This window comes from Ochotona princeps, chromosome 2, assembly GCF_030435755.1.
Source record: "Ochotona princeps isolate mOchPri1 chromosome 2, mOchPri1.hap1, whole genome shotgun sequence".
NCBI lineage: Eukaryota > Metazoa > Chordata > Mammalia > Lagomorpha > Ochotonidae > Ochotona > Ochotona princeps.
This window is the reverse complement of record NC_080833.1, coordinates 26194305-26221685: the sequence shown is the minus strand read 5'-3', so window position 1 is coordinate 26221685 and position 27381 is coordinate 26194305. Positions and strand designations below refer to the sequence as shown.

General features: G+C 40.5%; 1 protein-coding gene across 7 annotated transcripts in view; it reads right to left on the bottom strand.

The window, feature by feature from the left end:
• Window positions 1-27381, bottom strand: part of ZMYM4 (zinc finger MYM-type containing 4) — a 142458-nt gene that overhangs the window by 77288 nt on the left and 37789 nt on the right. For 4 of the 7 annotated variants that reach the window (XM_036494471.2, XM_058678708.1, XM_004591594.3 and 1 more), the window contains exons 2-5: window positions 27276-27321; window positions 5360-5884; window positions 3644-3705; window positions 3101-3271 (exon numbers count right to left, since the gene is read on the bottom strand). In XM_036494471.2, the coding sequence (XP_036350364.2) occupies window positions 3101-3271; window positions 3644-3705; window positions 5360-5884; window positions 27276-27321 (804 nt within the window). The remainder of the gene's footprint in view (window positions 1-3100; window positions 3272-3643; window positions 3706-5359; window positions 5885-27275; window positions 27322-27381) is intronic. The other 3 variants (XM_058678712.1, XM_058678718.1, XM_036494473.2) reach the window with 2 other exon arrangements.

Below are 27381 nucleotides of genomic sequence, written 5' to 3'. Positions count from 1 at the left end.
CTTTTGATTAGAATCTCAGTTGCCTGACTGACAAACTCAGTTAACATCCTCTTCAATAGTCCTTCCACATATGGTTGTTAGAAGAATGAAATAATATACGTCCTGTAAAAGTATCTGCAATTGTAAAAATACTACAGAGAATAGTATAGTAGCATGCAATGAGATTACAATAAAGAAATGAACTTAGCAAGCCAGATGATGTTAAGCCAGTAACAGAAGCAAGGGGACAATGACTTACAAACCCAGAAACGCATTTTAAGAAGTAGTCAAGAGCAAATGAACAGAAGTTTACATATTTGAGCACTTTAGTAATTTATACTGGAGAATAAAGAAATTAAGACCAAAATGAACTGTGTAAAAAGCAGAATTAGAAAGTTAGCTGAAAGCAAAACTATCAAGTTAAGAAGCACAGAAAAGCCAAGGGAGATTTTGAAAAGAAGCCATGAGCTAAAGTCATGATTTTATTGAACCATTAAGAAGCTATTAGCAATTGATGATGAAAACTAAAACTAAAATCAATTAGTATTATATGACAAATGAAGAGTGCTATTTTCAAGATTATGAAAATAGATTGGAATTCCTTTTTCCAGTCCATGGAAAATAAGTAAGATTAATAAGACTGGGTGAGGAGATGATGAAAGAGGAAGGGAGAGGGACACTGGGACATGGGCAGAAGGAACAGGAGGAGGGAGGGGAATGGATAAGAAGGAAAGTGAATCAGAACTCTATACTTCTATTAGTTGTCCTGGCAATATTTTAAGAATTATCCAAGCTGGGGCCAGCAGTGTGGCCTAGTGGCTAAAGTCCTCGCTTTGAAAGCCCCGGGATCCCATATGGGCGCCGGTTCTAATCCCGGCAGCTCCACTTCCCATCCAGCTCCCTGCTTGTGGCCTGGGAAAGCAGTGGAGGACGGCCCAAAGCTTTGGGACCCTGCACCCGCGTGGGAGACCCGGAAGAGGTTCCAGGTTCCCGGCATCGGATCGGCGCGCACTGGCTGTTGCGGCTCACTTGGGGAGTGAATCATCGGACAGAAGATCTTCCTCTCTGTCTCTCCTCCTCTCTGTATATCTGACTAAATAACTGAATAAATCTTAAAAAAAAAAAAAAAAAAAAAAAAGAATTATCCAAGCTGTGATCCTACATGACTGGTACGGCAGAAAACAGAGAGAACAACTCAGAGAAAACCTTGCTTCATCTACTTCCATGCCAGGACTGCATTTTAGGGCAAAGATCTTATGCTCAGGATCTACCCACATTACCACTTGGTTCTCAACAGTGTCCAATCAATCAGATGTGGAGCTTTGGGGATGTTCCTTCCCATAATCATAAAACTCTATATTTAACTTTGTATAATACATTTAACAATTTTAAGTTAGTTGCAAAAATGTAGGTGTTTCTTTCCATCCTATACCATTTATATTACGTAGTCACTCTGTTTTGAAAATAGTATTACTAATAACCTCCCCAGTGTCTTCTGGCCCTGTTTTATTTAGACTTAGCCCTAACTCCTTGAGTCCTAAGGAATTATCTCTGAGTCATGTACCAAAAAAGAGTTGTCTTTGGTAGCCTGCCAGCATTATGATTTCTTATGAATTTCCCATAATCCACATTGAGGCATATAAAGGGATAGAAGATTTGCCTTGCATTTACACATGGTTTCAGTACTCAGGCAAATCTTGCCTCAGGAACATTTCTTGAGTGCCAACATATCTATTTATCCCTAATTCAGATATCAAAGATCTACATTTTGCCTACTTTAATAAATATGCTTTACTTTAATAAATATGCTTTTAACCTATCTTCTATTGAAATATTTTCTTATTCCTTCTACCACCTTTTTTGTAGCACCTATCCTCATATCCATCCAACTTCTTTGGCTTGACCACCAATGCTATTTTGATACATTTATCTGGTAGTGGGTAACATGCAATTCTTGCTGAATTCTGCATCGGTCTGCCTCATGCATCACTATCTCTATTCTTTTATCTCCTTATTGTAAAACAGAGATTTTAAACAGGTTTTGCTTCCCAGCAGATATCTGGCAATGTCTGGAGACATTCAAGGGTTGCTACTGGCATCTAGCAGGTAGAAGCAAAACACATTACTAAACGTATTGCTATGCACAGTGCAGTCCTCACAACATTGGCCCAAAATGCAACGGTGCCATAGTGGAGAAATCCTGCTCAATGAAATCTGAAGGAAAAAAATTATCTTCCACGGGAATTGAACATTCTCAAGTCCCTCAACAAACAGGAAAGGGCAATATTTCTCACCAAATGTTATATCAGAGAAAAGCTACTTTAGAGTATATTTACATCTCATTAATTAATGTTCTCTTTACAAAATATAAATAATCATTGAACTGCTGCCACTGTGCATTCACTTCTTCTACATTTTAAAATGATAAGAGATTATGACAGAACTTTTTTTGGTTCCTACCACCATTCATGTATAAATTAATGACTTCAGAACTTTATAGTTAAAGGATCTCTGACTTTTACTTCCAGAGCAACCTTAAACTAGCAGAGCTTTATCCTTCACTTTGATCACAGATACCATACTGGAATCATGTCATTACTCATCAAACCTCCTTTATCTTCAGCCAACTAATCCAATGAAATGTTTTATAATCAGTTAATCCTTCCAAAGATAATCTATCTATTAACCATTCCTATAACACAATACTTCAGTAATAGTAACTACAAATGGCTATTTACCCAATGAGAACTCACACCACATCCCCATAAATTACCACACAACTTAAACTGTACCAATCTCAAATCTTCCAGTCTCTTCACCCTTTCCCTAATCTTGCACTGAAATGCACTATAACAGTCATGGTAGCATTCAGGAACAAAGATGACTGAAAAATACTAATTACTACTCAGGAACGGTTTCATTTGTTTCTTTATAAAGTACTTCAACATAATTCAAATTGCCTCAATCTCCTCTAACAGCCTCTTATTACCTTGTCAAGAAACTAATTCACTTTGAAGCAGTCCCTCTCTCAAATGAATAATTCAACATGTGGAACAAACAAAACAAAAATAAAACAAAAAACAAAAACAAAAAAGGAGAAGGAGAAAGGTGAGATGTTTACTTGAGCATTGTCAGGTTCATCTTTAATTTTGTCTAGTAGTCCCTGCTGTGGTGCCATTGCTTTGTCATACTCATCATCCAAAGGTTCTTCTTTAATTCTAATATTTGATGCAAAGGAATTTCCCAGTTCCGAACCAATGGATTCTTTATTGGCAAATGGATAGCTGGAATCCTAAAACACAATATAAAGGATTAATAAATATTCAGTTTTAAAATTATTCCTCTTCAGGTTTAACACCCAAAGAAAAGTTCATCATAAATGAAGAACTTGTTGGATATTCATCAGAGGCCCTATACCTAAAAGCAACTGTGTTATAGATCCAAATAGCAACTGTAAGCAAAGAATCTTAGAAACTGAGGCTTCTCAGAATGGCTCCAAAGATGTCTTTACCCAAACAATACAGTAAACGAAAAAAGGTAATAGAAATGATAATCAGCGCATCGGTGCTTTTATCTAACACATACTTGAGTTTAGAAAGTGACATAAAGAAAACTTTGACACTTGCCACAGTTACAGTATTCTACATATACACTGAAAACTTACCCTAAAGTTTGTTTCTGGGGTTTGTGGTAAATGAGTATGTAATGTTTCTTCAACTTGATTAGCTATTGAAAGAAAAAAACAAACAAACAAACACATGTATATGAATAACAAATCTTAAAAAGAATGAACTAAAAAGCTATTGTTTGATCAAACCTCTCTTTTTCAAAAAATGATGCTTATTAGAGTGAATTGGGTCCTAAAACAATGACCAAAAGCAATTCCACTCAAAGTTAGGCATAACCTGCCCTAACTGACTTGCAGCCCTTCCTCACCACTCTTTCCTTGGTCAACAATAAACTGGCTACTTTATTCACTATTCTCTGAGAATTATTTTTTTTCTTCCTCATTTGTGCTAATTCCTTTCCAATTCTCTTCTGTCTAATCTTTAGTTTTCCATCATCTGTTCAGTACACAACACACTTGCCCTCATTAAAGTTGTCCCTGATCAACAAGGTAAAAATAACCTTGCACAAGAATCCCTAAAATACACTTTATAGGGTGTTTAAAAGAAATCTTCCTATACTGTCTTACAACAAACTTACCTACCACTGTCTTCAGTTACAACAAGCCACTAAACTTCCACTACATGACATGTCTTGTTTCTTCCACCGGATATTATATATTCTGCGAAAAAGGATTCCCAAAATTTTAAATATCCTCTATAAAGATACTGAATATAATGAATTATATTTATAAAAAAAATAGTATATCCTTGCTCAGTCTTGTTCAAAATGAATACTCAAAACAGTGCTCCTTTTTTTTCTTTTTAACTCAAGTGGTTTGCTCTTTCTACCATGTATTTCCTAGCACTGTCAGAAGCAGTATAGGGAATGATATAGTCTACTCTCTTTGCTTCACATTTATTCTAAGATTTAAATTTTCACTGCACTGGGTTAGGTTCCAAGAATACAAAGATGAGTAACACATAATCTGACCCTCAAGAAATACCTACACTAGTAGGTAAGGCAAAACAAATAGCAAAGTATAATACAGGAAAAGTACAACAAATAATAAGGTATGAATAAAATTCTGTGGAACTATTCTAGATAAGGAGACAATTCATTTTTTGACATAGAACAGTTAGGAATGACTACAAAGTAGGAGAGGTTCATGAGTTAGATACTGTTGGGGTAAAAAGTACGTCCACAGGCACATATACAGAGAGAAAATGACGTACAGGCAAATGAAACAGCTGGTGGAAAAGAAAGTACAGAAGAAAATTTGTGATATAGTCAAGAAAGGAACTGGAGCTCAAGTAGAGAGAACACTGGGCAAAGAAGCTCAAAAAGAGCCTCAAGAAATTTCTAAACTGAAAAAAAAAAATTAAAGCCCAACCTCCTAATTTGGACTAATTGGTGGGACAGCAATTTGAATTAGTGCTTACAGCACAAAGAAGTTAAATCCAACCTCAGGTCCAATGTTCAACCAAAGAAAATGAACAGGTGATTCGAGTATCTTGCCTTCTCATCAAAATATTGCAACCAGGGAAGGGAGAAATGAGGTTTAGAGCTATGTTTCAACCATTTATACCATTATCAAAAGTTACTGGGAGACATTCAGTCACTCTGCAAAGAACAAGGATAAAAGAAAAATGACAAGCTTACAATGAATTTAACTGTCCATATGACACGTAAACAGCAAAAGTAATAAAACTACATTAGCTACATCATTTTCAGTAGTTGTTACTGTTTTGCATTCTATTTGAACAGTAATTACCTGCTTTATCAAAAAAACTGCTTTTGAACCTTGAATCCAAATCTTTATGGGGTTTATCCAACCGTTTTTCACGTTCAAGGAAAGTTATGTCTCTATTTTTCTCCTTTCCAGAGAAAGTCTCTTTGCTGTTTTCTCTTACTAGACTAAAATCTTTCTGTATTGATTTAAAAACAGAAACCTGATCAAACTGTTTTGGAAAGTCTTTTTTTAATTTATTTGTTACTTGAATCTCATTTTCATTGTCTGATTCATGCTGTGTGACTCTTCTCTCTACTTCCAAGCTATCATCAGTATGAACTGAAGAAACAAGATTGTCCTTTGAACTAAAATCCTGTTCATCCTCATTGTCACTACCAACGACTGGAATTCCTGCAAGATCCCCAGAGTTCAAAAAATAATCATCTTCATCCAGCAATGAATTTTCAGATCCTGTTTGATTCGGCATTCCATAAGACATGCTGTCAAGGGTAGGAGTTAAGCTGTGGTCTATATCTTCAGACATTTCTGTATCCATGATACCACCACCTTAAAAAGTAAAATACTGTTTAGACAAATGATAGTGCTAAAGATGACCACAATTATAAGGTCTGTCTGGTACTTAACATATTCTCCTTCACAAACAAAATATAGATAATTTAACCACAGTATTCATTTAACATACCGATAAATATCTGATAGATATGTCTATCCCTGCCAATTAAGGAAATGAGGAACCAAAATTGGAAAAACAATTTGAGATTATAAAAGAAAGCAATACAATATAGAGAAAAGAACACCAACTACAAAGCATATCTGTGTGGAAATCCGAGCATGATCCTAAAAAGCTGTGTGATTCCAAGAAGGAAACTTGCAGAGTCTATCTAGAAAACAGCATAATACTCACCTTGGGATTAGTATGTGGTGAGTAACACATAAGTGATGGTATGAGTAAAGAATCTACCGCACAGTGACACACACAGAAGAGAATATACAAGTGATCATTACGGTTAGTATGATGGTTCTTCAGGAGTGCAATTAGAACACAGATCTCTCAAGAGTTCCATCTTCTCTGAACCAACACTAATAAAAAACTAATGTAGCTAATATTTATAACAATCCAGTAAAATTTATCTAGCCTAGAATTTTTGAAAAACCTGTATACCACTATGAATTGTACTAAAGTATCTCCAATTTCAAAATAAAGCAACAACAACAAAATCCGCAATCAAAGAATGCCCAGAAATTAAGATACCAATAATATCATTTCAGAGTGCTTGCTTTCAAATGCTGTCCTGTGGCTCCTAATTACTACTTTCAGCTAATGCAGAGCCTGGCTCAAGTAACTGGGTTCCTGCCACCCACCCGTGAGTCCCAGACTGATGTTTTGTTATCCAGCTTCAGCCCAACTGGTCCAGCCCCAGCTGTTATAGGAATTTGGAAAATGAACCAATGGAAGTTTGTTCATTCTCTGGCTGGCTTTCTCACAAGTAAATTAAAAAATACAAACTACAATTTTTTTCTTCCTAGCGCAATATTGTCCTCATTCACCCTTTCTTTGTAACTTTGGAGGGAAAGAAGTCTGTACTAGGATATTTGTGCCCCCGCTCCCAACTTCTCACTGGAACTACCCTTGTTAATATCATCAGCAACCTTCTAATGGTCAAATCCAAGCAATTTCTCATGTGGTATATCCCTCCAGAATAAAAGTCCTTTGGTTTCTTGGAGGTGAATCTCTTACTTTCTATTTGGTCCACATTTATTTTACACTCCTCTCCCTTGGTTCATGGATTCAGGCTAGCTTCTCTCAAGGGCTCTAGTTCTCTCACTTCGTATACTCAAAATGAGATACTTCATTTGCCATAGCTTTGATTTTTGCAATTAACACCCTAACATACTTTAACTAGACCTTTCTTCCAGTTTGGATGTTTATATTCAACTGGCTCTTACATGTGTCCTAGATAATTTCAATTTAGTGTCTCTGAAATCTAACTTACCATCTTTCGATTTCAAGCATATACTTCCTCTATCTGTATTTTCCTAACACAATTAACAGATTCCCCAAACCAGTGATTTCCCAAAATAGTTAGATGGTTCACAAGGAAGCAGACTGGTACCTATGAAAACAAAGTGAAGCAAGACTGACAATATATATTAGTGGCACTTGTAGCACTGTTTTTATTGGTTCTTGAAATCCAGGTGAACACATCATGTGGTTGGTGGTTCAATACATTTCCTGAATTTCTAAGTGCAAAAATATTCCCCATTAAGTTAATATGAGCTGAATTACCTGTAATCAAATCCTGAGAGCACAAATTCAAGCTTTCCTCAAGCTTCCCTCCACCACAGGCACCAGAGTTCTCTAAATCATAAATGATCCTACTCAAGTCCTTCAGTAGCACCCCACTACTAAAAGCATTTATTCACTCATCACATATTCATTACGGAATCACTTTTGTAAGTAACACATGGGTCTGAGAGATAAAATTATGAGAAAGAAAGCAATGAGACTCCCTCCTCACAAAGCTAAAAAAATAAACCAAAATTAAGAAACATGTGATGACAAATAAATAAAAGTAATTTGAATCCATACCAACACCAAAAAAGGGTAGAGGTAAGACAATCTTCTTTTATTTCTCAAGAGAAGACTATTAATAAATGTAAAGGAAATAAAATTTAGAAAATCATTCATTCTTTCATTCTTCTGAAAGTAATAATTCAAACAGATAGTAAAACAGAGTCTAGAAATCTCAGAGAACACATTCTGAGGAACTTACAGGTGGTGAGGCCATGTTTCATCTAAAACTAGCTTCCACATAATCTACCACATGCAAGTATGGAGGTATCAGGCGAAGACAGCGATATTATACATATGCACTGTACTGGTCTATCGCTATTTTCCCACTCATTGAAAATTCTAATAGGAAGGCCCGGCACAGTGGCCTAGCGGCTAAAGTCCTCACCTTGAACAAACTGGGATCCCACATGGGTGCCGGTTCTAACCCCAGCAACTCCACTTCCCATCCAGTTCCCTGCTTGTGGCCTGGGAAAGCAGTTGAGGATGACCAGCCTTGGGACCCTGCACCCGTGTGGGAGACCTGGAGGAGGTTCCTGGCTCCTGGCTTCACACTGGCATAGCACCTGGTATTGTGGTCTCTTGGAGAGTGAATCATCGTATGAAAGATCTTCCTCTCTGTCTAGGCTCCTTTTTTTTTTTTTTTTTTTTTTGAGATCACTTGTTTTTTGTTTGTTTTTTTATTGATTAAATTGCATTATGTGACACAGTTTTATAGGCACTGGATTTCCCCCCCTTCCCCCCATGGTGGATTCCTCCACCTTGTTGCATTACCACAATTCAAGTTCAGTTGAGATTCTTTCATTGCAAGCATCTACCAAGCATAAAGTCCAGCATCTTGTTGTCCAGGTAAGTTCAACTGTTTCTTGGGGAGACCATCTCTGGTCCGAAGGTAGAGCTGGCAGAGTATCATTCTGATCAATTAAAAGCCCCGACATTACAGCAGTAACAATGTATAACGTTATGGAATTAGCTGACATGGTATTGAGTAACCAATATGTTAAAAGAGAAAAAAAAATGCAAGTTCTGAACCACTCCTGTGACTTCTACATTTACATTTCAATTATTAGTTTATATACAACCAGGTTCTCTACACCTTAAAATGGCTATGGATTACTATTCAGCTGCCTCATGTCTATTTTAATTTTTGTATTTAGCAGTTTATAGCGTTGAAGCATGATTTTGCTGAACCTGGCTGTTTTTCGGGTAGTCTAACTCTATAACTCTAACAAGACATATGTTAACAGTTTAGGTGAAAGTTTTAGGAAGGGTGTGCAGAGAAATCTTCAATACCCCAGTGAGTAACAACTAATCTTTGAGTCCCACCCCGCGAGTTATAGGTGCATCCCCGCTGACCGTTCCCTGTCTGTTTCTAAGCTTTCCTTGTTGTTCTCTGACTATCTATTCTAGTCTCTTGTTTGTTTGTTTGTTTGCTTGCTTGCTTGTCTGTTTTGAAGGGTTTCTGGAGCGATCCTGATGATCATTACAGGAGAGGGTGGGGATCCAAAGTCAGAACCAGGCAAGAACCAGAGAAAGCTCCTCTCCCTAGTCCCGAAGGAAGTTTACTGTTCTTCTGTTTCTGCAGACCACTCAGTGCTCCTAGCTGTCGTTCCGATGACCTTGGATCCTGCAAGGCAGGATTTGGACTTCTTCCATCCCATGTGGTAGATCCAAATGGGGGTGGGTGACCTCAGAGTTCTCGGCCTCCGAAGGCACTCCAATTCCCCGTGGTTTCCTTGGCAGCTGGGATGCAGTCCTCGGTGCTCGTACTGATAGTCCTTAGTAAGGATCCGGGACTCTTCAGGGTTGGGATACAAGCCTCCTCCTGTCCGCCTGCTCCACTCTGGGGTCCCCCCCAACCTATGCATATGACCTCCTATTAAGAGGTTGATCCTCCTTTCTGTATATCTGACTTTGCAATAAAAATAAAATAAATCTTTAAAAAAGAAATTGTAACAGGAAATTACGGTGAAAATGCAAGAGGTAAAGTATCAAAATGTGACAGTACATAAGCATGCACAAGTACACACACACAAACACACACAAATCCACCTAACTATAAGCAACTAAACATCAGTGTAACAGCCTTTTCCTTCTCAACATTTTATCCAGTTATCACAAAGCATAGGCTCCGTTTCAGGAATGAAATATATTATATGAAGGAAGTCAATACTAAAAAAGAAATAATGCAACAATTTCAACATCTCTCCTTTAAATTCAGGACACAGTATTGGGGGAAAAGGATAGCCATGTGGAAAAAATGGATCCCTAATTCGCACCAAAATACTACATTATATCTAAATCAGACATAAAAGAAAAAAGTAAAAATAATATTAAAGAACCCATGAAAGAATTATATTTAAGTCATAAAGCAGCAAAGCTTTCCAATGGTGACACAAAATCTAGAAGAAAAGTTCAATTTACTCTATGAAAATACGGAATATGAAATATGACCATAAAATGAAAGCATAAAGCAAATAAAAAAACAAAGTAGCAATATTCTACAGCACTCCATGTCTCACAAAGACTAACTTCTAAAATATATAACACTCAGTTCAATCAGTGTACAACCAAACAAATATACAAATAAAAGCAAAGAACTAGAGCAAACTTTTCAAAGAGAGACAAATACTATCTGTCATGAGAAAGGCAAAAATAATAATGCAATGAAATACCATGCTGACAAACTGGGTACTGACATTAAATTTTGATAACTGTCTCGTAGCAATGTTGCAGACCCAAAGTGGCAAGCCACCAGTCAAAAAACTGTGTAAGGTATATGATGAGATTAATGTGGGGCGGACATCATAGTAAGGCAGTGAAGTTCTTGGGCCCTGCATCCACACAGTCGGAAAAAGGGGAAAAAGATGCAGCAGCAGTTCCTGGCCCCTAGCTTTAGTTGGATCCAGCGGTTGCAAGAATTTGAGGAGTGAACCAACAGATGGAAGATGGGCTCTTCATCTCTCTCTGTCACCCTCTCAACTACATAAAGAAATAGACACTACATACAGACGATAATGTTTGAAATATTTACTATCTATCTGGCTAGTAAGAGAAAACATTTGTTAACCCTGCCGTTAAATATTACTTGGTAGGGGGCCCGGCATGAAAGCCTAACAGCTAAAGTCCTTGCCTTGCAAACACTGAGATCCCATATGGGTGCCGGGTCTAATCCAGCAGCCCTGCTTAACATCCAGCTGCCTGCTTGTGGCCTGGGAAACAGTCGAGGATGGCCCAAAGCCTGGGGACCCTGCACCTGTGTGGGAGACCCGGAAGAGGTTCCAGGCCCCTGGCTTCAGATTAGCTCAGCTTCAGCTGTTGTGGCTGCTTGGGAAGTGAATCAATGGACGGAGAATCTTCCTCTCTGTCCCTCCTCCTCTCTGTATATCTGATTTTGCAATAAAAATAAATCTTTAAAAAAAAAATTAAATCTACACGTAAAATGATTAAAATGTGGATTGTTGAGTCAGATATATATGTGTATATATACACAAAGTACCATGAATTTGCTATTTAATTAATTTTTCAGATTCATTTTTATTGCAAAGTGAGATACACAGCGAACAGAGACAGAGAGAAGATCTCCCGTCTGTAGATTCACTCCCTTAGTGACCACAACGGCCAGTGCTGCGCCGATCTGAAGCCAGAAACCAAGAGCTCTGCCAGGTCTCCCACGCGGGTGCAGGGTTCCAAGGCACTGGGCCGTCCTCATCTGCTTTCCCAAACCACAAGCAGGGAGCTGGATGGGAAGTGGAGCTGCTGGGATTAGAACCAGCACCCATATGGGATCCCTGCGTATTCAAGGCAAGGACTTTAGCTGCTATGCCACCATGTTGGGCCCAAGTACTAGTTATGTTTTTAAGGAATACAAATTTTTTCTCATCAAAAGAAATAGCTTTTGTTTCTCAGAGTCTAACATCTACATCCTAATATAGCACTATGATCACAGTTTTTTAAATATAAGTACAAATTTCTACTGCAACCCATCAGCCTAAGTGTGGGCTGGATAGTGGGGTCAGTCAGATTGGACTAGGCTGCAGCATCCATTTATGTGCACAAGAGTCAAATGGATGTGGGAGGTGCTGGACCGGTCTGCTGCATATATCAGCATGCACAGGAACTGGGTCTGGGGGCAGGTGGGAATTTTGGGAGATCACTCCGACTTGGCTGCAGTTCTCACTGGGGTGAGAGAGGACTGAGTGTGTGGTGGGCAGGGTCAAGCCAGGCCACAGCATCCATCAGTTTGTGTATGAGATGGGGCTGGAGACCGAACTAGCCCAACAACTGCAAACTCCAGTGTGTATGTAGCCTGATGTGGGTGACGGACTGAGTCAGGCTTGGGGTCACCTCTGGTGAGGTTTCTTTGGGGACCTCTCCAACTGGCCACTAAACGGAAATCTCCAACCAAGGGACAAATCTGACCGAGGAGTGTTTGTGTCAGAGCTAGGCCTGCTTAGCTGCTGAAGCCTGTGCAGTGGATGGGATGCCAACATGCACATGGCAAGGCCTGCAGAAGATGTCTAGTTCCCAGAAGGGCAGAACAAACTGAACAGCTCTCCAGGCCAAGCATTGACAGCAAGTATCTGAACAAATCAAGACTAAGGTGGACTATGTCAGTCAATGAACCTTTGAAGGATTTCTTCATCCTTGCAGCATGAAATCAACAGCATTTCAAAATTATCAAAACCAATTAAGCAGTATCCTCAGAACACACTCCACATCATGGACCCTGGGAAGACATCAAGTGCCCATTCCCCATTCACGGGTACTGACGCTGGGTGTGACTTCTCCCCTTCTCTCCCCACTTCCCCAGATACAGGAAGAAGAAAATCTGGAAACAATGGTCTCCTCCAGCTTCCCCTATTTCTTGACCCTTCCCACCATAATCAGTGGTCCACATGGACACTATGTAATTATCAAATTATCACCAAATATAAAAATTTTTTAAAAGGGGCAATGGATGGAAACAGGAAGACAAGAGTTACTACAACACAAGGAAGAACTAGTGGCAACGGGCAAGGTAATAAAGTAGACACACAGAAAATAGATTCAGCTATAATTTGAAGGCAAAGGCTTTTACAAATGAGAAAAGAAGACATCAAAAAAGGAAACTAGCATGGAATTGCAAAAGAGACAACAGTGAAGAGGTTAACAAATAGTTCAGTAAGGAAGAAGTAATCAACCATAATGGATGCTGTTAATATGGCTGATAAAACAAAGGCTGGGTGTTTCTCAATATTGACAAAATTATCAATGATAATGAATACGCAAGTGGGTAATTCCAGTAAAGACTGAAAAGAGAGAACTGAAGAATCAAAACTTCAGTTAAAACTTCAAATAAATGTTTCTGTAAATAAAAATGAGCTGAAACTAAACTAAGATCAGGAATCAACAGAGGTTTGGAGCTGTGTGATTTTTCTTCAGGATTTTTAAAGATGGAGAATATCACACTTCCAAAATAAGATCCAATAAACAAGGAGTAATGAGTTCAGAAGGAAAATCTATGTGATAGAGGCTATATGATTAGTAAAATGCAAGTAGGCTATTAAGATTTCTGTGAAAGAAATACTTAAATAAAATAATTGTTTAATGATGAAAATTTTGTGATGCCAGGTAAAGTCATCTTTCACTCTTTGTTCTTCTCACTTAGTCATGGTTTTCGTGCTTGTACTGATACTGTAAAATACTCAAGTGTAATTTCATCTTAAGACAGAATCACCAACTAAAAATCTACCATATAACATAAGCAAACATTGGTGAAGGAACCATCCTCATTTCTAGCCCATAGATTCTGGTACACATTTTTGTTTTTAATCAAAGTTAAATTTCCACAAATAAAATATCAACTTTAATTTTCACTCTAGAAATCAAGAGCTCTCTAACAATTCTCTGAGGTTGTTATTTTTATCTCTCAGATTAAGAACACATATGTGAAAACAAGAAATACACATAAAAATTAGTTGATCCTGGTTCATTTAAAGTTTAAATTTGCACAGTATTTTGTCATACCAGTATTTCTAATAGAAGACGTAAGTGTTATTTTAGTCTATAAAATACAATTTTCCAAATAAGAAAAGCTTCTCTAAACTATAAGATCCTAAGTTCAGATCAACAGTTAATCAACACTGAAAGTCAGAAATCAATAAAAATAAAACATAAATGCTTTAAACACATATTTTCACTTCAGACATATGAAAGAACAGTTTACAATCACCTTACAATTATTCAAGACATCAATAATAACTATTCTAAGTTCTTTCTTGCACAAGTCACAACTACAAGCCATATTCTCGACTCAAACTTGAGTTCTCTGAAGTAAAATAAGCAAAGATATCTGCATATTAATGTTTTAGTAAATTGTATAGTCTTCATAAAGCACTTGAATTCACAGAAGCAACAGCTCACTTATTGTAATAAAATTTTATTAACGCAAAAAATGGAACAATTACAATGACATGATCACAATCAAGCAGTGCTAGAATAAATGTCTTTGAGAACAACCAAAAGTGAGCCTTGGCAAGCACGCAGCCCTGTGCGGTTGCATCTGAACAACCAGCTTCCCCTCAAAAGCCAAGCTTGTGGTCTACCTGTGACAGATCCTGACTCATATCAGAGAACACCTGTTGGGAGCACTGACAATGCCCTGCCCTAAGATGGCGCCTGGACCCTACTTCCTCTTGGAGACAGGTTTCAGGAAGTGCCCTGTGATTGGCCCTTTACTGCTTGCCTCAGGCGTGTAAGCTGATTGGATAAGCCAGGGGCGTTGGGGGAGGGGTGAGGAGGTTCTCTGTCTAACGGAAATAACGGAATTAACTGACTTAACTGAAGGCTTCTGGGTAACGGATTGAACGGATAGGAGGGCTATATAAGTCAGGGGCTTCTGCCCCAAAGAAGGAACTGAAGGTTGAAATAAAAGTGCTTCTGAAACGTCCTCCGGTGTCAGGTGATTACTTCCGCGGGATGGGAGACACAGATAAGCACTCACCTCACAGAAGAAATGGGAGTTTCTACTTACAATCCCATGTTGAAAAAGAAGCTTAGCTATGAATAAGTGATTAATCAAGAGAAAATTTTCCTGTAAAACTGGGATAATACCTAGAATACAGCACTTCAGTCTTGTTTAAAACTGTGGCCATTAACATATTAGTAGTGGGTTTTGAGCAGGAATTTTTAAATTGGGCTAAATAAAAAGTGCTTCATATGGAATGGCAAGTATGGGACTGGTGTGATAGCTTAGCATCTTCCTCTCTAGCTCTCTTCTCTGTATAGCTGACTTTTCAATAAAAAATACATAAAGGGGCCCGGCGGCGTGGCCTAGCGGCTAAAGTCCTCGCCTTGAACACCCCGGGATCCCAAATGGGCGCTGGTTCTAGTCCCGGCAGCTCCACTTCCCATCCAGCTCCCTGCCTGTGGCCTGGGAAAACAGTAAAAGATGGCTCAAAGCCTTAGGGCCCTGTATCCATGTGCGAGATTCAGAAGAAGTTCCGAGCTCCTGGTTTTGGTTCAGCTCAGCTCCAGCCACTGTGACCATGGGGAATGTACTAGCAGAAGGACGATCTCTCCATCACTCTTAAATCTGCTTTTCCAATAAAAACAAATAAATGGGACCCTCGTGGAAGCAAGGCAAGGATTCAGCCATTAGGATATCATGCTAAGCCCCAAAATAAATAAATTTTAAATATAAAGAAATATATGACTAAACAAACAAGTCAACATATTTGTAAGTTGGACCTTTACACAAGTTTCATGACCAGACCTATTAGTTATCTGTGCATGATCGCTCAGCATGTGCTAGAGAAATACACCAAGTAGTTAAAAACAACTAAGCAATTGTCTATATATAGAACTACTTCTCAGTTAAGTACAAAATTTACAACCCACATACTGTACATTAGGAACTAATTATCATACTGATCATTAGACATTTTATTTCCTTAAAGACACACACACACATTTAGAGTCAGCCTCCGCTGCTGTCCCAGGCCATAAGGAAGGAGGTGGATTGGAAGTGGAATAGCTGGGATTAGAATCAGCACCCATGTGAGATCGCGGCGCTGCAGGCAGGGGTAGTAGCCTGATACACTACCATACCAGCCAGGGGCATACTGCTTCCAGCCATGGTGGAAGTACTCACTCAAAAATAAGCATCAAATTGCAGATAACTAACAAAACAAAATTTATAAAACTCTTCTCAAAATATTTACTAGCAACAGTCTGAGAAAAAAGAAACAGAAGAAGTGAGCCTTAAATTCAGCTTGGGTTTCAGTCTGGAAACATTCAGCAACCCTGTAAACTCAGAAGAAACTAATCTTCCTAGGTTGAGCAAAGGGACAAACTTGAGAGTGCTACCGCAGCTAATATAATACTGCAGGACAGGTTACAAGAGGAGAGACCAACAGAAAAGCAAGTGCCAGAAAGTCTTCAGCTAAATAGTCTTTTCCACATGCAGAGGGTGAAGCTGCAAGCGTCGGCCCCAAACAACTCTCAGGCGGCAGGGTAACAAACTTACGGATGTCCCACCAGGATTAAAAACACTTCTGAGGGCCCGGCGGCGTGGCCTAGCGGCTGAAGTCCTCACCTTGGGCCCGCCGGGATCCCATATGGGTGCCGGTTCTAATCCTGGCAGCTCCACTTCCCATCCAGCTCCCTGCTTCTGGCCTGGGAGAGCAGTCGAGGACGGCCCAATGCTTTGGGGCCCTGCACCTGCGTGGGAGACCCGGAAGAGGTCCCCAGCTTCGGATCGGCACAGCACTGGCCATTGCAGTTCACTTGGGGAGTGAATCATTGGACGGAGGATATTCCTCTCTATCTCTCCTCCTCTATGCATATCTGACTTTGTAATAAAAAATAAATAAATCTTTAAAAAAAAAAAAAGACTTCTGAATTCTGAGTAACCCGAGGGATGAGATCTGAAAATTTAAGCTGCAAGGCAATCAGATAATGGGACACCATCTAATACCAATACAAAACAAAACAGTAAGACTAATAGCATGAACATAAGCCCTATTAAAAACAGAGGGGGCCACAAGTCTGGAGGTTAAGCTGCTGCCTGGGATAACCAATATCAGAATGCCAGTTTGAGTTCTGGTTGCTCCATTTACAATTCACCTTCCTTTTAAGAAACCAGGAAGGCAGATGACAGTCTAAGAACTTGAGCCCCTGTCACCCATTTGGAAGACCAAAATGAAGTACCTGGCTATTGGCTTTTGCCTGGACAAGATGTGAATATTAAAGCCATTTAGGGAGTGAACCAATAATTGTGGGTCTATCTGTGACACTACATTTGAAATAATTTAACAGTATGTGTATAAGCATAAACATATATTTTAAAGAGACACAAAGGAGGCCAGTGTGTTGGCTCAACTGGCTAATCTACCTCCAAGGGCTGGAATCACATATGGGCACCAGTTACTCCAGCCACTCCCCTTTTGATCTGCTCCTGGCCTGGGGAGGCAGTGGAAGATGGCCCAATGCTTGGGCTCCTGCACCCAAGCGCGAGACCCAGTGGAGGCTCCTGGTTTCTTACTGGCTCGGTTCTAAAGGCTATTGCTCCCATTTGAAGACTGATCTAGAGGACAGCAGATCTCTCTCCTCTCTGTAACTCTCCCTTTCAAAAAAAGGAAAATCTTTTCTATTTTTTAATCTAGCTCTAAAAAAGGAAAGAAACCATATCAAACTACAAGGACTGAAACTACAGACCCAGGAAGTATTACTCATGAAGAACAAGGATAAACTAACTCCACAGTGAAGTCAACCCCACAACTGCCTGCATGAAGTTCAACCAAATTCAATTTACTCTAAAGCAAACCAACCACATGTGAGAACAAAACATAACTTCCAATTCAAGGAAGAAAAAATATAGAAACCATAAATTTCTAAGGATGAAAAATAGAAACTAAACTTTTTCTTAAAAAAAAAGGGGGGGGGCCAGCGGCATGGCCTAATGGCATGGCCTAGCGACTAAAGTCCTCACCTTGAAAGCCCCGGGATCCCATATGGGCGCCGGTTCTAGTCCCGGCAGCTCCACTTCCCATCCAGCTCCCTGCTTGTGGCCTGGGAAAGCAGTCGAGGGCGGCCCAATGCTTTGAGATCCTGCACCCACGTGGGAGACCCGGAAGAGGTTCCTGGTTCCCGGCATTGGATTGGCGCGTACCGGCCCACTGCGGCTCACTTGGGGAGTGAAACATCGGATGGAAGATCTTCCTCTCTGTCTCTCTTCCTCTCTGTATATCCAGCTTTCCAATAACAATAAAATCTTTAAAAAAAAAAAAAAAGAAAAGAAAAAGGACCCCCACAAGAACACAAAACTACAATATCTGAAATATGTGTTCACTAAAAGGATTAACAGAGTATTAGAAAGTAACAGTGAGAAAGTTGAAAAGAGCAATATAACCTAATCAGAATAAGGTTGAAAAAGTGTGAGAAAGGCATAACTAACAAGGCTTTGGGCCATCATCGACTGCTTTCCCAGGCAGCTGGATGGGAAGCTGGGCTGGATTAGACCCGGCGCCCATATGGGATCCCAATGAGTGCAAGGCAAGGACTCCAACTGCTAGGTTACTGCGCCGGGCCCAAAATAAATATTTTTAAATGTTGAACTTAAACATGTTGAAAGAGGAGGCAGTACTGTAGCAGAGTGGGATATGGATGGCTTGAAAGGCTGGCATCCCAAATCACAGTGCTAATTCACCCCAGCTACTAGGCTGATGAAGCCACCTAGTAATGTACTTGGGAAGGCACAAGGAATGGACCAATTAGACCCTGATACCCTGTGGGAGAACAGAATCTGAGTTCCCAACTCTTGGATTTTAACTTCAGAATTGGCTATTGCAGTCCCCTAGGAAGTGAAACAGCAGATAGAAGGCAGCGGTCTCTCACTTGCTCAGTTTCTCAGATAGATAAACAAGATATATAAATCTTTTTTAAAAACATAAAGTTGAGGGCGTAGCACTGTAGCCTAGTGGCTAAAATCCTCACCTGCACCTGCTGGGATACCATATGGGTGTTGGTTCTAATCCCTGCTGCCCCACTTTCCATCCAGCTTCCTGCTTGTGGCCTGAGAAAGCAGTCCAGGATGGCCCAAAGTCTTGGGACCCTGCACCCACGTGGCAGATCAGGAAGAGCTCCAGGCTCCCAGCTTCGGATCAGCGCAGCACCGCCCATTGAGGTCACTTGGGGAGTCAATCAATGGATGGAAGATCTTCCTATTTCTCTTGTCCTATCTGCATATCTGACTTTTCAATAAAAATGAAATAAATCATTAAAAAATAATAAATAGAAAAGCAAAACTGAAACAAAAAAATGCTGAAAATTCCAAATAAAGACAAAAATCAAAAAAAGCTGAAATTAAAAAAATAGTAATAATAACTCTTGTTTGGAAGGCAGTTAGACAGGGAGGAAGAAAGATCTTTCATCCACTGGTTCATTCCCCAAACGTCAAGGTACAATAAAAATAGTGTCTGGAGGAAACTAACCAGTTTATATGTATCTAAGAGACGGGGGAGGAAGGCAAGAGTGAAAAGCCGATAGGAGGGCTGCCTGGGGTTCCCTGCTGGACCACCACTTTACTAGTGAGCATCAGAGTTGGGATGGGGGCAGACCAGGTCAGGAAGGGCTACAGCGCCTGTTAGCCTCATGTGATCTGGATTAAGAGAAAGCCAGGCTGGGTTGACTGTTCCTACTGGTGCATGTGTAAGAGTGGGATTGGGTTGGTTGGGTTTTTCCACAGTATAATAAGCTGGCAGATACTGGCACGGGGACAAATTCTGTCAAGTTAAACTGCAGAACCACCTATACAGTGCATAATCTGGGAGCGGGAGTGTGTCCAATGGGGAAACAGTGGGCACTTCCCTCTTGGGTTGACACTCCCTCAGATTAGCGTGAGAACCAGGACTGGGGCAGACATGGATAGACAGTGTGGTACCCGCCAGCATGCGTGTGGGCTGGATAGCGGTGCTGGCTGGGCTGAACTAGGTTTCAATTCCCATTAACATGTACATGAGCTGAATGGGATTCGGAACAGACTGGACCAGTCTAATGTACATACTGGCAAGCATGGGAACCAAGGCAGCGGGAGGGCCTGGGGGCGGGGGAGGTAACTGTGGGTCGCTCCAACTAGGCTGAGCTCCCACTGGTGTACATGAAAGCCAACTGTACAGTGGGCAGGAATGGGCTGGACTGCAATACCCATTGGCTTGTGTAGAAGCCAGGGCTGGAGGCAGAACTGACCCAGCAATTGCAATCAGCAGCGTGTGCATACGCTGATTGGGGCAATGGACTGTGCCGACCCTGTATTGGTAAGTACAAACAAGAACTAGATCTGGTATCATCTCAGAAGAAGTTTCTACGGGGATCCCCCCAACTGAATTGCTGAACTCAGAACCCCAACAATGAAAGAACTGCAGGTTTCATGGTCTGACCGTGGAGTGCATGTGTCAGAGCCGGGCCTCCTCAATGGCTCAGACGGAGCATTGGACAGCATAACCAGGTGTACATGGAGGATATGGCAGTCCATTGTAGCTTGCACAGGACACCTGATACCACCACAGAGGATGGAGGACAGAAAAAACTGATCAATTACCCCAGCCAAGTGTTGGCAGTGAATATCTGAGCCAACAGAAACTCTAGGGTGGACTATGTCAACCAGTGGATCCTGGTGATTTCATCATGCTTGGAGTGGCGAGACAGGCAGTAATTCAGAACTGCTGAACTATCAAAACCTCTTGAGCAGGACTCTCAGAGCATGCCCCACACTGGGGACCTGAGATGGCTGAAAGGGCTGCATGTGGCTTCTCCCTTCATCTCCCTCCGTCCCCCAGATACAGGAAGGGAAAAAAGAGAATGGGGAAATGGTGACCTCACCCACCTTTCAGCAGCCCTGACCCTTTTCACTCTAATCACCTATTTTTTTAAAGATTTATTTATTTTTATTACAAAGTCAGATATACATAGAGGAGGAGATAGAGAAGATCTTCTGTCCGATGATTCACTCCCCAAGTGATCACAACAGCTGGTGCTGCAATGACCCAAAGCCAGGAGCCTCTTCCAGGTCTCCCACATGGGTGCAGGGTCTCAAGGCCTCAAGCCGTCCTCAACTGCTTTCCCAGGCCACAAGCAGGGAGCTGGATGGGAAATGGAGCTGTCGGGATTAGAACCAACGCCATATGGGATCCCAGCGCATGCAAGGCGAGGACTTAAAATGCTAGGCCATGCCACCAGGCCCTCTAATCAACTATGTTAAAATCATAAAAAACAGAAATAATTTTAATATATATAAAAACACACTTTTTAAAATAAGAAAAATTAAAATAGAAACCTTAAACTTCCACCTTAAAAATATTTTTTTTTTAAATAGAGAATGAATCATAATTTAAAAAAAAAACCTGTAGAACCCGGAGTGGAGGCCTAGCAGCTAAAGTCCTTGCCTTGAATGCACCAAGATCACATATGGACGCCAGTTCTAATCCAGGCAGCTCCTCTTCCCATTCAGCTCCCTGCTTGTGGCCTGGGAAAGCAGTAAAGGATGTCCCACAGACTTGGGATCCTACACCCACATGGGAGACCTGGAAGAAGATCCTGGCTTCTGGATTCGGATCAGCTCAGCTCTTATTGCGGTCACTTGAGGGGTGGATCAGCTGACAGAAGATCTTTGACTCTCTTCCTCTTGTATATCTGACTTCACAATAAAAATAACTCTTAAAAAAAAACTGGAAAATTTTCATAAAACTAAAGATCTTTGAAATAAGACTTTTTAACATAAAATAAAAAGAAAAAAATCAACAAACACCTGAAAAGATGTGCAACACATTACCAATCAGTACAAAAATATAAATCAAAACCAAAATAACATACCACCTCATAGCCATAAAAAAGTTATTAACAATAACAAAAAAGGAAGCACGTATCAACATAAATGTAGGAAATTGGAAAGTGTGTGCTTAATGGTGTTAATACCAAATGATGTAACTGCTATGAACAATATGGTAACCTCAAGGTTATTGAGCAATGGGCTATATAAACAAGACTTTCAAAGTAGTAAGTAATTCTTAGATAATCTTGCATTGCAGGAGATTAAGCTGCTGGGATGTCCACACCCCATATCAGAGCATCTGAGACTGAGTCACATCTCTGCTTCCATGCCAGTTTCTTGTTAACATGAATCTTTGAAGGCAGATGAAGGTAGCTCAGTTACTTGGGTTCCTGTTATTCATGTGTAGAACCTGGATGGATTTCCAACGTCCCAGCTTCACTCTGGCCTAGATATAACCATTTGGGGAGCAAATCAGAAGATGGAAGATCTTTCTCTGTTTCTCCTTCTCTCCATAAAATCTGATTTGCCTTTCCAATCAAAATAATTCTTTAAAAAAAAGTCAGAAATAGGTAGCAGGAGCCAGTACTGCTGTCTGAGATAAGCATCTGCATGCAACACTGCCATCAAGACCCAGTTGCTCCACTTCTGACTTGGGCCCCAGGTGATGCACTTCAAAGGCAGCAGAGGATGCTCCCAGTACTTGGATCTGTGCACCCACGTAGGAGCCCCAGATAAAGTTCCAGGCAACTTGTTTCAGCCTGGCCTAGTCCTGCCTGATGTAGGCATCTGAGAAGTGAACCAGCAGAAGGAAGATCTCTATTAACTCTTTCCTTCAAATGAATAAATCTAAAGAAGGGGTAGTGGAAAGAGAAAAAGAAGGAGGGAAGGAGGAGATGAGCTAAGGAGGAGGGAAAGAAGGAAGGGGAGTAAAAGATATAAAAGGCTTCCAATTTGGGTAACCTGGTGTTTAAATTGACTGTACCACTTAAAAGCTTACTGATATCTCTAAACTTTCTCCTTAGTAAAACACAGACAGCTGTAGTAACTTTATCTAGATAGTTACTGTGACAGACACTGTATATATATAAACCATCTCTTCCCTTTACTAAGGGATTCTCAATTTCAGTCTGTGGAACTGACAGGTTCTAGTGTGGGACTGCAATTTCCATCGTTCTCTGGAGGTAAGATGGCCAAGGTAAACTTCAGCACATAAATAGAATTCCCAGGAAATTCTTCCAGATCCTGTTGAGAATTGTGATCTCTTACTCCCCTTTCTAACCTATTTCATGCTGGAATATACCAGGCCATGTGTAAACAGAAACCACGTCCAAAAGATACTATTCAAAAAGACAGAAGGTTCCTGCATGCCTAAAAACACAGGAGCAGTATTTCCATCTGGGTTTTTCTTCTTTTTATGAGAAACACCTACTGCATTTCTCTTACACTTAATACCCTAATAAAATTGTTCACAGAATCATAAACATACATACAGATGCACCTGCACCCACATGAGAGACTCGAATGAAACCGCTGGCTCCTGGCTTCACCTGGCCCAGGGCCATCACTGCAGCCATCTGGGGAATGAAGCAGCAAATGGAAGACATCTTTCTTAGTCTCTCCTTGTCTAACTCTGCTTTCACATAAATAAATATATCTTTAAAAAACATGTATGGGGCCCAGTAGCGTGGCCTAGCGGCTTAAGTCCTCGCCTTGAACGCCCGGGGATCCCACATGGGCACCGGTTCTAATCCCAGCAGCTCCACTTCCCATCCAGCTCCCTGCTTCTGGCCTGGGACAGCAGTCAAGAACGGCCCAAAGCTTTGGGACACTGCACCCGCGTGGGAGACCCGGAAGAGGTTCCAGGTTCCCGGCATCGGATCGGCGCAGCACCGGTCATTGCGGCTCACTTGGGGAGTGAATCATCAGATGGAAGATCTTCCTCTCTGTCTCTCCTCCTCTCTGTATATCAGGCTTTCAAATAATAATAAATGAATCTTTTAAATAAATAAATAAGTAAATAAAACATGTACATTATGAAAAACTCATTCATGGATTGCAAAATTCTTTGCACCTAAATAAACATTTTAATTCCATTTGTCCTCATTTTGAAATATGCCATTATGCTGGAAGTTTCAGATCAATTACACATGAAGAGGGCAGAGTTTGACCTACACAACAAATACATGAAGCCTAATAAACTAAGGGGCTTCAGCAATGAGCACATTTTAAATCTGGCATCACACCAGGCATGATTAAGCACTTGGATGAGACACAGTCAGCGTCTTTTGCCCGGAAGTAGACTCTAAAACAAAACAGCAGGTCTGAAATGACCATATTCGGTACCACAGATTTTCAGACAATCATATATGCAGCAGCCAATCCTCCTGGACAGGTGTTCCCAGCCCTGAATTCTCTTCACGAGAAAGGACAGTTCCTGCCCATGCTTTAACCTTCTACCTAATCATATCTGAGTCTCCAGAGCTTTCAAAATCACTTTAATGATAAACTATTGGGGGAAGGAGGCATAAATAATATTTATTGCACCATTTGCATTCAATATCTGGACCAAAAGGTTCTGCATGTAAATCTCCACCCTAGTAAAATCTGAAGTACAACAGAAAAGCACTCACTAAGAACCAGAAACATGAATTCACATGGCAGGTATAGAGCCCCAAGTATAACAGCTCAAAGGTTCAGGATACCTGTCTGCAGCCTTCACAACTTCTACAGGGCCGACAATGTGGTATTGCCAGTAAACCCAGTGCCTGTAGCACCAACATCCCAATCAGACACTGGTTTGAATCCCAGCCTGCTTCCGTTCCAATTCTAGGAAAGCAGTGGGAAATGACCCACACGGGACACACAGAGAAACTTCCTGGCTTCTGCTCCAGCCTGGCCCAATATCTGCCATTGTGTCCATCTGGGGAATTAATCACCAGATGAAAGACATCTTTCCATCTCTCACTCTTTTTCTCTCTGTAATTCTGCCTTTCAAATAAATTAATTTTTTAAAAAGCTAATAATAGGGCCCGGCGGCTAAAGTCCTCGCCTTGAAAGCCCCGGAATCCCATATGGGCGCCGATTCTAATCCCGGCAGCTCCACTTCCCATCCAGCTCCCTGCTTGTGGCCTGGGAAAGCAGTCGAGGACGGCCCAAAGCTTTGGGATCCTGCACCCGCGTGGGAGACCCGGAAGAGGTTCCTGGTCCCGGCATTGGATTGGCGCGTACCGGCCCGTTGCGGCTCACTTGGGGAGTGAAACATCGGATGGAAGATCTTCCTCTCTGTCTCTCCTCCTCTCTGTATATCCGGCTTTCCAATAATAATAAAAATCTTTAAAAAATAATAATAATAATAATAGGGCCAGGCGCAGTGGCCTAGCAGCTAAAGTCCTCGCCTTAAACGCCCCGGGATCCCATATGGGCGCCGGTTCTAATCCCGACAGCTTCACTTCCCATCCAGCTCCCTGCTTCTGGCCTGGGAAAGCAGTTGAGGACAGCCCAATGCATTGGGACACTGCACCCGTGTGGGAGACCCGGAAGAGGTTCCAGGTTCCAGGTTCCCGGCTTCGGATTGGCGTGCATCAGCTTGTTGTGGCTCACTTGGGGAGTGAATCATCAGATGGAAGATCTTCCTCTCTGTCTCTCCTCCTCTCTGTATATCTGGCTGTAATAAAATGAATAAATCTTTAAAAAAAAAAAAAGCTAATAATAATAATAAAATAAATGCTAAAAAAAAAAAGGGCCCAGCACTGTGGCCTAGCGGCTAAAGTCCTCACCTTGTATGTGCCAGGATCCCACACGGGCACCGGTTCTAATCCCGGCGCCCCTGCTTTCCATCCAGCTCCCTGCTTGTGGCCTGGGAAAGCAGTCAAGATGGCCCAAAACCTTGGGACACTGCACCCACGTGGGAGACCTGGAGGAAGTTCCTGGCTCCTGGCTTCAGATCGGCGCAGTACTGGCCGTTGTGATCACTTGGGGAGTGAATCATCGGACGGAAGATCTTCTTCTCTGTCTCTCCTCCTCTCTGTATATCTGACTTTGTAATAAAAATAAATAAATCTTTTTTTAAAAAAAAAGCTAATACAGCATTAGAATAAAATCTCCATTACAAAGCTAATTAATTTTCGTTAGCAATATGCACACTTCAGGGAATCCATACTATGATTTGGTGATTGCGACAACTGTACAGAGGGGTATATCTTGTAATAGCTGTGCTTTTCTTTCTGACCCTGTTTCCATGACCACAAATGACCAGCTCAAAGAGAATGGGCACAATGAGTGGGGTCCAATGATGTCTTTCTCCTAGACTCTGGAATTTAACAGAGAATACCTACAATTCAGTAGAACATAAAATGCATTATGGAGCAATGTAAAGATTAGGCCCATATTCTAACTTTGCTGAGTATTGTGGAAGAAATTTGTTCTTTATCTATATCATAAATATTGCAAAACATCTCAATATATATCTAAAAATTTTCTTCTCAATAAACTAGCTATAGTCTGGTTATACCCTCACAATAAAACTTACATTCAAGAACTAAACCCTCTGAAGTTCAGGAGAACTAGTTCTCCTTACATACCAAAAGACAGGACTTCAGGCTGTAGTAAAAGAAACTGTCAAACCTCAGAAATACTACCAAACTACTTCCAAACAGAAAGACGGCACTCCTAGATCCTATCTGTGGCAGTACACTTAAAAGGACACAACATTCCCCTTACTTAACGAATTCTAGCTAACAAAATGTATCCTTCATAAAGGAGCACACAAATATCCTTTATGGTTCAACAATTCTAGCCTTGAAATTTGTCCTACAAAAACACTTCAACAAGTGTAGAAAGATGAGTAAAGGAAGACACATTCAACACTGTTTATAATAGTAAATAGTTATTTACAGATGTATAAAAGAGGAAGCTGGTTAATTACATAGCAGAGTCACACAAGAAAGCACTCATTAACAAGGAGGTAACTGGCCTATAGTCATTGACATAGAATGATGGCCACACGGCTGAACATAAACAACAACAGCATTCCTATAAATGCCTACACATTCCTCAATACGCATCAACATATTCAGATGTGAATACACATGCACAGAAAAAAGTCTGGAAAGATATATATTAAACTTTTCAAACTGGTTATCTTTGGAGATTTATAATAACAAAGGCTTTTACTTTCTACTGTATTCATTTCAAAATTGCAAAATTCAATGTATTACTTTTATAACCAAATTTTAAAAAATTCTTCCACAGGAAAAGAGGTCCTGCAAACAAAAGAAACTTTTAAAAAAAGTAGTTAAATATAATCTCTGAATGATTTACACTGACAAATGGTGCAGCAATATCTCAACATGAATAATAACTGTTAAATAAAAACATTTACTGAAGAAGTGTAAAACTCTTATAGTTCAGCTTAACTTGCTAAAAGTACTTACATGGTGTGATGAGATTAGAATTAAATCTGACTGAAATAGCATATAACACAAATAGCTAAATGTTTTATTTAGACTTACACTTATTCATCTAAAAACATGACTTTTTTCTCAAATGGTACTTACAGTTCTCTACAACCTCATCAAAAACTGCACCACTTTTCTGTTCAAACTGAAAGAAACAGAAAGAGAAAAGTATTATTAATAGTGTATTTATCCCTCACTGTTTCCC